Source organism: Hyla sarda, chromosome 6, assembly GCF_029499605.1.
Source record: "Hyla sarda isolate aHylSar1 chromosome 6, aHylSar1.hap1, whole genome shotgun sequence".
Lineage (NCBI taxonomy): Eukaryota > Metazoa > Chordata > Amphibia > Anura > Hylidae > Hyla > Hyla sarda.
Genome location: NC_079194.1, coordinates 179,613,753 through 179,624,195, shown reverse-complemented (window position 1 = coordinate 179,624,195; position 10,443 = coordinate 179,613,753). Strand labels below are relative to the sequence as shown.

Genomic DNA, 10,443 nt, shown 5'->3' with positions numbered 1-10,443 from the left:
TGTAGTTTTGCAACAGCTGGAGGCACACGGCTTGGAAAACACTGTGAACAACCCCTACCCAACCAACATGGCCGCGACAAGCTGCCGGATAGTGACTTTACTTCCGGTTTCCGGTCACGCTCACTTCCGGGTCAGCTGGCGAAGCTGATGGTCACATGATCGAAAGTGCAGGAGGCGGAAGTGAAGAAAACAGGTAATGTCAACACAGAGCGAGGAGGGGGTTAATGGTGAAATAAAGGGGGTGTAGTGGCCAGATACGGCAAGGAATGGGGGGTGTAGGAGTCTCTTGCCAAGCTAGACAGATAGGAATTGTTTATAGAGTCGTGACCAGTCGGACATCTACTTCATCTGTCATTCTGTGGGACTAATAGTCCCAGCATATACTATCACTTACAGCAATGATTCCCAACCTATGGCTCCAACCCCAGATTGGGGATCTCTGATCATGACAAGGACTATCAGGGAGTTGTAGTTTCACAGCACAGTTTGGTGGGTCTGGGGATGTGAACATGCATTGTCTATACCAGTGGTCTTCAACCTGTGAACCTCCAGATGTTGCAAAACTACAGCTCCCAGCATGCCCGGACAGCCGTTGGCTGTCCGGGCATGCTGGGAGTTGTAGTTTTGCAACATCTGGAGGTCCGCAGGTTGAAGACCACTGGTCTATATGTTGTATCCTGGCTTCCTCTAAAAAGTGTATATAATTTTATGGCGCCATAGGTGGCATTCAGTCTCATGATATCACACATTTGTGCTCCCCCCCCACCCCCCATCATTCATTTTTGGTGCCTATTGTATGTCTCTGACACAAAGCCATGATCCCTCTGTCTGATCAGAGCTAGAGTAACATGGCGGCCATGTAACTCTGTTCCTGTTAATATCTATGAGGGATGATATTCATACCTGCATCATAATCATCACAGATATTTACTGTATGTGATTGCAGCTCATCCGCCCATAGGAAATAATAGGAGTCTTATGTAACAGGAATTATAAGGGGACTAGTGTAAAGCTAGCCATAGAAAACCCACTTGAATTTTGGAACCCTAAACCTGACCATTTTTCTGCCTCTTTCACCCATCTGTATCTATAATGACAAAACAGACATACTCTTTCATTACAACCTGCTTGGTCTGTGTCAGATGAACAGCACCACACGTTATGTGACTGGTCAAGTATCTGCACACAGCAGGAAAATAGTTTCAGAGTTGGTTATTTAAAGATCACAGAGACCCGGGAACCTGAGTTATAGGCTGCGGATTGGTTGGGTCCTTATACTAAAGATCTGCCTTAGCTTTCCTTCTGCTTTCTGTAACTAGAGATGAGCGAACTTACAGTAAATTTGATTCGTCACAAACTTCTCAGCTCGGCGGTTGCTGACTTTTCCTGCATAAATGAGTTCAGCTTTCAGGTGCTCCCGTGGGCTGGAAAAGGTGGATACAGTCCTAGGAGACTCTTTCCTAGGACGGTATCCACCTTTTCCAGCCCACCGGAGCACCGGAAAGCTGAGCTAATTTATGCAGGAAAAGTCAGCAACCGCCGAGCTGAGAAGTTCGCTACGAATCGAATTTACTGTAAGTTCGCTCATCTCTATCTGTAACATTTAGGGACACTGTGGTCACCTGTGATTTTCCATGGTAACAAAAAAGTAGCTCTAAATATTAAAAAATAAATTTGTCATTGATCATATAAAGAAAATCCCTATTATCAGTGTTTCCTCTGTGTTACATACTGCAAAGTAACAGCTAAAGAACTTCTGTAGTGTGAGTAGCCAACACAGAAGCATAGATATATGGCAGTGGTCTCCAAGCTGTGGACCTCCAGCTGTTGCTGAACATTGGCTGTGTTGACATGCTGGTAGTTGTAGGTTTACAAAAGCGGAGGTCCACAGTTTGGACACCTAGGCTATAGGGGATGCAGAGGTAGTGGTCACGTCTGGGCCCTGGTGCCGGAGGGATTCCAGAAGACACCAGTATAATAAATAACACATTTAGTTGCACATTTAGCTTTTGGGCCCAGCAGCTTCCATTTACACATTTGACCCCACTAAACAGCCCCTTATTTCCCAGAATCCTAGACATAGGATTAAGGGTAGTTTTATACTACTTTACCACCCCTGTTAGTCGTATCTGTTAGCATCCCACCAAAAACAGGATTCTGACGTTTACTGTAAACATTAGCAGCGGACTAATTTCTTTGGCTGAATAGATTTACCCAGTAACTTGGTTCAGGACATATGCGCTATTTTAAGCTGACTGAAAAGCGTAGTAGGCAGCATATTTAAGCCCATTGAAAATAGTGTATACATCCCAAACAAAATCACTGGGGGACTCTGTTCAGTCATAGAAGTAAATGGAGCCTGCTGCTACTGTTAACCGTATACGTCAACAGCCCTTTTTTAGCTTTGTTTTTTTTTGGCTGGATGCCGGCAGATATAACAAATGTGGGCACTAACATAGAATGAACCTACCCTTAGCTACCCGTGATAGCTATCACGCCCCCTCCCGTACGCTTGTATTGAGGGGCGGAGCGTGACGTCACACACCGCCAGCCCTGCGGTCGACCATAATCAGACCCGGAGCGAACATGCTCCAGGGACTGATTATAAACGGGGTGCCGCGTGCATGATCACGGGCGTCCCCAGCTGCGGTACTCCCGCGAACAGGCATCTTATCCCCTATCCTTTGGATAGGGGATGAGATGTGTAAGCACCGGAGTACCCCTTTAAGTTGTGCAATTTAGTTGTAGTGGGTGAAAGCCCATTACTTGGATAACAGCCTCTTAAGTCAATATCATTGAGGTTTATTATGTGTCCTACCATTTTAGGAGTCGTTCTGTAGCCTCACATGCTTTATTATTTTGTCCTGTGCGGCTCCCTGAAGAAATAACAGAAGAATTATTAAACTGGTACAAGGAAGAAGCAGCTCCTCCACTTCCTCTCTATTTTGATATAGCATAATATATAACAGCAATGTATACAAGAAATTGATTGATATCCCTTCATGTTGATTTCAGCCAAAGTCATGTTTCCTGGTTGTAAAGTGTCAGGGAAAGAGCTCATGACAAACAGATGTGGTCTGATAGGTCTGAGTCATAGTCTGAGTGGATATTCAATTATAATTTTTTTGGCTATTTAAGGAAATGGGATCACTTTTCATGTTTGCCTGACTGTTAAAATAAACAGAAAGCCTCATAACATGGAGCACACCTCTGTATGACGCACCCTCCATATTCTTTTTGTCTTACAGGAAGTTATAACATGGCATCTGCAGGCTCAGGACAGGCTAATGATGGCCAGAAATTGCACCTTAATCTCAAAGGTAAGAGCTCCTATATTAAAGGGAGTCGTTTTTTTGCACTCAAGCTCTGTGTGTCGTCACCTGTATGGGTAACCAGGTGTGAAGTGATGAAGTGGTATGCAAGCCACAGTGTTTTTGACGGAACCTTGGCAGAGGTCCGTAGCATAGGTATATCAAACAATGGAGAAAATAACACTGTAGTGCCGCTCCCACTTGTATAGGATGAAGATGCAAGTGCTAATAGGTTTCAAACAAGCTCCTTTATTGAAGACTTGGAAAACACTTACAGTGCATCTTCATCCTATACCTGTGGGAGCGGCACTACAGTCTTATTTTCTCCATTGTTTGATATAGTATGGATTGTTGGGAGGTTTAACAGCCTGCAGAATTGTGAATGCCTCTCTAGAGTATTATACAGACTGATTAGTACAAGGTAAGCAATACAAGAAAAGGACACTTATTTTTTTTTTTTAAAGGAAAAACACTTGTTGGCTACAAAAAACTGCAGACTGCATGACTTCCCAGTCATTATTGGATTACTCGCCATGTATGTTTTTCTAGATTTGTATAGTATTACAGTTCCTTTTTCTTTTATGCCAGAGTGCAGGAGGAAAAAAATCAAGGCTATGTGGGACCCTACTGACATTTCCTAGAATTGCTTCACAATATTCTTATGTTTATAGATGCTGCTAAATGTAGATCCCTTCCCAAACAAAAATCACAGTATTCCTCACCCCTGAGGATGGCAGTAATCTATCAGGAACAATTTATGGTTCACTAAGGTTTTATTATATACCCAAACAGAAACAACTTTCTCAATAAAACTGATGAATGGGAGCATGTACCTTCCTTGTATCTCTGCTTATCATTACAGAAGAAACAGTCTGTAGAAGACTCGTGTAAACTTTAAGGATGGGTTATCAACTAAACAAAGGGAGGGCGATATGTGGAGGTAGGGTAAAATGACTTCACAGCCTTAGTTCAGGACTATTATTAAAGGGGTACTCCACCCCTAGACGTGACGGCCTCTCGTCACGTCCCGTCCCCTCAATACAAGTCTATGGTTGGGGGGGGGGTGGCAGCCGCCACGCCCCCTCCCATAGACTTACATTAAGGGGGTGGGGTGTGACATCAGGAGGGGCCGAAGCCATAACGTCATGGTGCTCCGGCCCCTGTGTCGCCCGTCATCACGCACAGAGATTTTCTGTTTTGCTGTAAAGACGGCGGGGTGTCGCTACTGAGAATGTGGGGGTCCCCAGCGGTGGGATTCCCGCGATCAGACATCTTGTCTAGGGGCGGAATACCCCTTTAAGCCTGGTTTGGAAAGAGTAGGAATTCCAGAACAGCATGTATATTGATTATTTTCAGTGGACCAGAGTTCTTTGACCCTCCTTAAGATGTCACAGGATGGGGAAATAATAGTTTTCCAAAGTCTAGGAATAATTTATCTAACTGCAAGTAGGAATTGTTTTTAGAGGCCTCTTTCATTTTTCCTATTAAGCCAGGGAATACCAGAAGGAGGGCCTTTTCAGGGGTCATTTTCAGTTTGGTTCGACATAGAGCACTGTAAAGGTCGGCTACATCTTTCCGTAACAAGGATACCCCCAGGCAGTACCAACCTATATGGACATTGAAGGAGATTTATCAAAACCTGTGCAGAGGAAAAGTTGACTAGTTGCCCATAGCAACCAATCATATTGCTTCTTTCATTTTTCTGAGGCATTGTCAAAAATGAATGAAGCGATCTGATTGGTTGCTATGGGTAACCGGACAACTTTTTCTCTCCACAGGTTTTAATAAATCTCCCCCATTGTCCCTAGGTAGTTAGAGCATCTCCAACAGAGATTTGATATTGACGGTAAATTCTGTGAAGTCTGACCAATGTATGATACCATTGGGTTATTAGCTTGTAATTCATTTTCAGTAGTTTAAAGGCTACTAAAAGTTTACATGTCAGGATGTAAGATTTACACCAATGATCTTTTGAGAGGTCTTTGCTCAGTTCATTGTCCATGCTTTGACAAAGGGTGGTCCTCTGTCTCGTCACTAAGGATTATATCAAAGACTGGTGAGGTTACATGGCGGTGAGCCAATGTAGCCATATGCAGGGCCAAGAGGCTACCCCCAGGTGTCAGGGAAATAACATAGCTAAGTAATAAGAAATATTTTAACAGAATTCCCTAGGGGTAAGTGAAGAGGAAGAATATCAGTGAGAGGTTTTATTCCAATTGAATCAGCTACATTCTTTATATGTGGAATCAGAGTTTCTGGTAAAGGTAGGAAAGCTGATTTCCTCAAAGTAGTGGGAAATCCTGTGTTACTCACCAAAGTATTCAATGCACATGTGGGCATGCTAAAAAGTGAAGACGAAGAAGAAATAATAAAGAATGGCTATATTAAAAGGTCTGTGTACCTGGGTATGACTGTATGCCTTGGTGTGCAGTGTCTAGAACTGAGCACACGGATACACCCTGGCTTTTGATGTGAAGTTCAAAATGTGAAGATAAGCAGCATGTACCATAAGTCTGGAGTATCGCTAAGTAAGGATGTGTTGCTAGTTTTACTTTATACAGCTGTTTGTCATTGCAGCTGCTTTCTCTATAGGGGAAGCAAGAGGTACTTGGCCTCAGTTAAGGTCAGTCTGGTTAGATGTATGAAGCTTTCATGACAATTCATTAATATATATATCCATATTAAAGATTTGCAAAAAATCAAAGTTACAAATTCTCACAATACCTGGAGACACCATGCAAAGTTGAAGCTTTTTCAAATGCCTTTGGCTATTCCTAATGGATCCTACCATGGTGGCCTGAAATCCACTGCCATTGGGTATGAATCTGAAAGAAATAGAAAAACGAGGTGCGCTCCTAGTGGAGTATTATTAAGCTGGGATGACCTGTGTGTGGTTAGATGCACCTTACCATGAGAGGTTGTGCTAAGGGCACAACACCTTGAATCGCCTGTAGACTCGCTGAAGTCAATAATTCCAGATGGGTGGCAGAAGTATGACATTGAAGAAGAAAATTAGGACGATTCCCCGTCTGGCAGCTGCTCTAAAAAATCAGTGTGCCAAGATTTGTTAAAGCAAATTGGCGTTTATTGTTGAAAACAGGGTGCAACACAGTTGTTTCGAACCCTGGCCAGGTTCTTCTTCAGGCAGTGGGTATTACAGGCACAGGCACGTGCTGGTTTAAATATGCATCCCGGCATAAGATTACTCCGGTGTCTCCTCTCCGCTGCTTCCGGCTCGGTCTCCTGTTCTCCGGGTGCGGCTCCGCTTCCTGAAGCCGCTACAGTTTCCCAGCTGGAACAATTTTCCACAAACTCTTGAGTGTTGCTTTGGAAGAGAAGCAGCTAAAAGAGAGTTGTAAAACAGGAGTTTGAAAGCAGGAGTTAGAGATCGCTGTGAGTGTTACTTTCCTTACACTGTGGGGACTGTAAACTCACTACTGAGAATTTAATTGTAATATTTATTGTCTGTTTTTGGCTGTTAATCTGTGAAATCCCCATAACTAGATGGCCTCCATGTTGGAAAATGCAGTACGGTGTACATCTTGCATGAAGTATGCAATCCTTGAACAGCAGTTTGAGGGTGCATATTGTTGTGCGAGTTGTTCATTTGGAAGCCCAGATCCTGGATCTAGAGGAGCAACTGGCAACACTGTGACACATTGACAACTTGGAGAGGAGTCTCCTTCTCACTGAGCAAGTACTCTCTGGGGTAGAGGTGGGGGAGGGTAGTGGGACAGAGGTGCAGGACAGTCAGGCAGTTAGCTGAGTTACAGTTAGAAAACGGGGTAGAGGGAAAAGTGTCAGGGAGGCTAGTCCTGATCTGGCACACCCCAACAAGTTTGCCCGGTTGGCAGATGAGGGGGATGCCATTACAGAGCTAGCAGAACAGCAGCAGGACTCTGCCTCTGACAGCCAGGGGCGGGGGGGCATCTGCTCCAGGAGGGAGGGAGGAGTACAGGGCAGGCCAGACAGGTACTGGTAGTGGGGGACTCTTTTATTAGGGGGACAGACAGGGCGCTCTTTCACAAAGACCGGGATTGCCGAACAGTGTGTTGTCTACCTGGCGCTCGAGTTCGCCACATCGCGGATCGGATTGACAGGTTGCTGGGTGGGGCTGGAGAAGACCCAGCGGTCATGGTACATATCGGCACCAATGACAAAGTTAATGGTAGGTGGAGTGTCCTTAAAAATGATTTCAGGGACTTAGGCCGCAAACTTAAGGCATTGACCTCCAAGGTAATATTTTCTGAAATACTACCTGTACCACCAGCCACACCAGAAAGGCAGCAGGAGATTAGGGAGGTAAACAAGTGGCTCAGAAGCTGGTGTAGGAAGGAGGGGTTTGGGTCCATGGGAGAACTGGGCCGACTTCGATGTTGGAGACCGACTCTACCGTAGGGACGGGCTGCTCCTCAATGAGGAGGGTGCAGCTGTGCTTGGGTGCAAGATGGCTAGAAGGGTGGAGGAGTGTTTAACCCGATAACGACCATGGACGTCTATACTCGTCCAATGGCCGTTACCGGGGTATGACGCGGGCTCCCGACTCGAGCCCGCGTCATACCGGCCAGCCCCCAGCTGATTCCTGTAGCTGGGGGCCGGCGTTAATAGCCGACATGCGGCGATCGCCGCGGCCGGCTATTAACCCTTTAGATCGCCGCTGTCAAAGTTGACAGCGGCATCTAAAGGTGCCTGTATTAAGTCCCTGGTGGTCCAGTGGGGTGTATCGCCCCCCCGCAGCGCGATCGCAGGGGAGCGATCCACTATTGAGGTAGCCTGAGGGCTTACCTCTCCTGCTGCGGCGGCTCCGGGGCTCTGAATGATACAGCCTGGCAGGGCCGGGCTTTATCAATCGAGTGCAGAGCACGCAGATCATTGTGGTTTTATGAAACCACAATGATCTGTATGAGGAATCTAATGATTCCTCCTAAAAGTCCCCTAAGGGGACTAAAAGTGTAAAAAAAAAAAAAAAAGTTTAAAAACACACACCCCTTCCTTATTAAAAGTTTAAATCACCCCCCTTTTCCCAAACTCCATATTAAAAATATGTAACCATAATAAAAATAAACATATGTGGTATCGCCGCGTGCATAAATGTCCGAACTATAAAAATATCTAATTAATTAAACCGCACGGTCAATGGTGTACACGCAAAAAAATTCCAAAGTCCAAAATAGCGTATTTTTGGTCACTTTTCATACCATAAAAAAAGGAATAAAAAGCGATCAAGAAGTCCAATCAAAATAAAAATGGAACCGATTAAAACTTCAGATCACGGCGCAAAAAATGAGCCCTCAAACCACCTTGTATGTGGAAAAATAAAAAAGTTATAGGGTTCAGAAAAGGACAATTTTAAATGTATAAATTTTCCTGCATGTAGTTATGATTTTTTCCAGAAGTACAACGAAATCAAACCTATATAAGTAGGGTATCATTTTAATCGTATGGACCTACAGAATAAAGAGAAGGTGTCATTCTTACTGAAAAATTTACTGCCTAGAAACAGAAGCCCCCAAAATTTACAAAATGGTGTTTTTTCTTCAATTTTGTCGCACAATGATTTTTTTTTTTCGTTTCGCCATAAATGTTTGTGTAAAATGACTGATGTAATTCCAAAGTAGAATTGGTGGTGCAAAAAATAAGCCCTCATATGGATTTTTAGGTGCAAAATTGAAAGGGTTATGATTTTTAAAAGGTAAGGAGGAAAAAACGAAAGTGTCAAAACAGAAAAATGCTTGGTCCTTAACCCCTTCCCGCTATTGGACGTATGCATACGTCCAGGCGAATTACACGTTCGCGCAAATGGACGTATGCATACGTCCAAGCGATCTCCTGCTCTGCCGTGGGCAGCGCAGGAGATCGCGGGTGGGACTCAGCTGTCAATCACAGCCGGAGTCCCACCGCAGCTGCCGGGGCCGCGATCGCGCCGGTCCCGGCAGCATTAACCCCATAGATGCCGTGATCAGTTCTGATCACGGCATCTACGGTGTTTGCAGGGGGAGCGCTCTCCCCCTGCCCATCAACGGCGGCGCCGCGATAAAATAAGGGGGATCGGGGGTGTCCAAGACACCCTCGATCCTCCTTGAAGAGATAGGAGTGAGGTGGCAGGGTTGCCACCCCTCCTATCCCTGCTATTGATCGGCGGAGCGGCCGACCAATAGCAGACTGGGGGCGGGGGGGTTAAAGTTCGGTTCCCCCCGCTATGCCCACCCATCGGTGTCCGGGCACAGCGGGGGGAACCGTGTAGTAGCGGCGGCAGCAGCGGTCACTTACCCGGCGGCGGCGGCTGTGATCACGGCGGCGGTGGAGGTGAGTATGACGCCGCGTGTCCAGGAGTCTGTTGCCTAGCAACATCTGCAGGGCGACAGTTTAGAGAGTGGTCTCTAAACTGTCGCCCTCCAGATGTTGCAAAACTACAACTCCCACCATGCCTTGACAGCTGTTTGCTGTGTTGGCATGCTGGGAGTTGTAGTTTTGCAAGATTTAGAGGGGTTCAGGCTGCAGATCACTGACAGTGGTCTCTAAACTGTAGCCCTCCAGATATTACAAAACTACAACTCCCAGCATGCCCAGACAGCAGTTTGCTGTCTTAGCATGCTGAGATTTGTAGTTTTGCAACATCTGGAGGGCCACAGTTTAGAGACCACTGTCAGTGATCTCCAGCCTGAACCCCTCTAAGTCTTGCAAAACTACAACTCCCAGCATTCAGGAACAGCAAATGGCTGTCTCGGCATGCTGGGAGTTGTACTTGCGTGCCTCCAGGTGTTGCATGACTACATCTCCCAGCATTCCCTTTGGCAATCAGTACATGCTGAGAGTTGTAGTTCTGCAACAGCTGGAGGCACACTGGTTGGGAAATACCGAGTTAGGTAATAGGTTCTATTACCTAACTCAGTATTTTCCAACCAGTGTACCTCCAGCTGTTGCAAAACTACAACTCCCAGCATGCACGTTCTGTCAGTGCATGCTGGGAGTTGTAGTTTTGCCCCCTCCCATGTGAATGTACAGGTTACATTCACACTGGCGGCGGATTACAGTGAGTTCCCTGCTTCAAGTTTGAGCTGCAGCAGCCGCAGCTCAAACTCCTAGCGGGAGACTCCGTGTAATCCGCCGTCAGTGTGAATGTAACTTAAAA

The 10,443-nt window shown here is 45.7% G+C and overlaps 1 protein-coding gene across 1 annotated transcript in view; it reads left to right on the top strand.

The window, feature by feature from the left end:
- Positions 1 to 126: 126 nt before the first annotated feature.
- Positions 127 to 10,443, top strand: part of WWP2 (WW domain containing E3 ubiquitin protein ligase 2) — a 79,266-nt gene continuing 68,949 nt past the window's right edge. The window contains exons 1-2 of the mRNA XM_056525911.1: positions 127 to 193; positions 3,249 to 3,320. Of these exons, the coding sequence (XP_056381886.1) occupies positions 3,260 to 3,320 (61 nt within the window). The 5' untranslated portion in view covers positions 127 to 193; positions 3,249 to 3,259. The remainder of the gene's footprint in view (positions 194 to 3,248; positions 3,321 to 10,443) is intronic.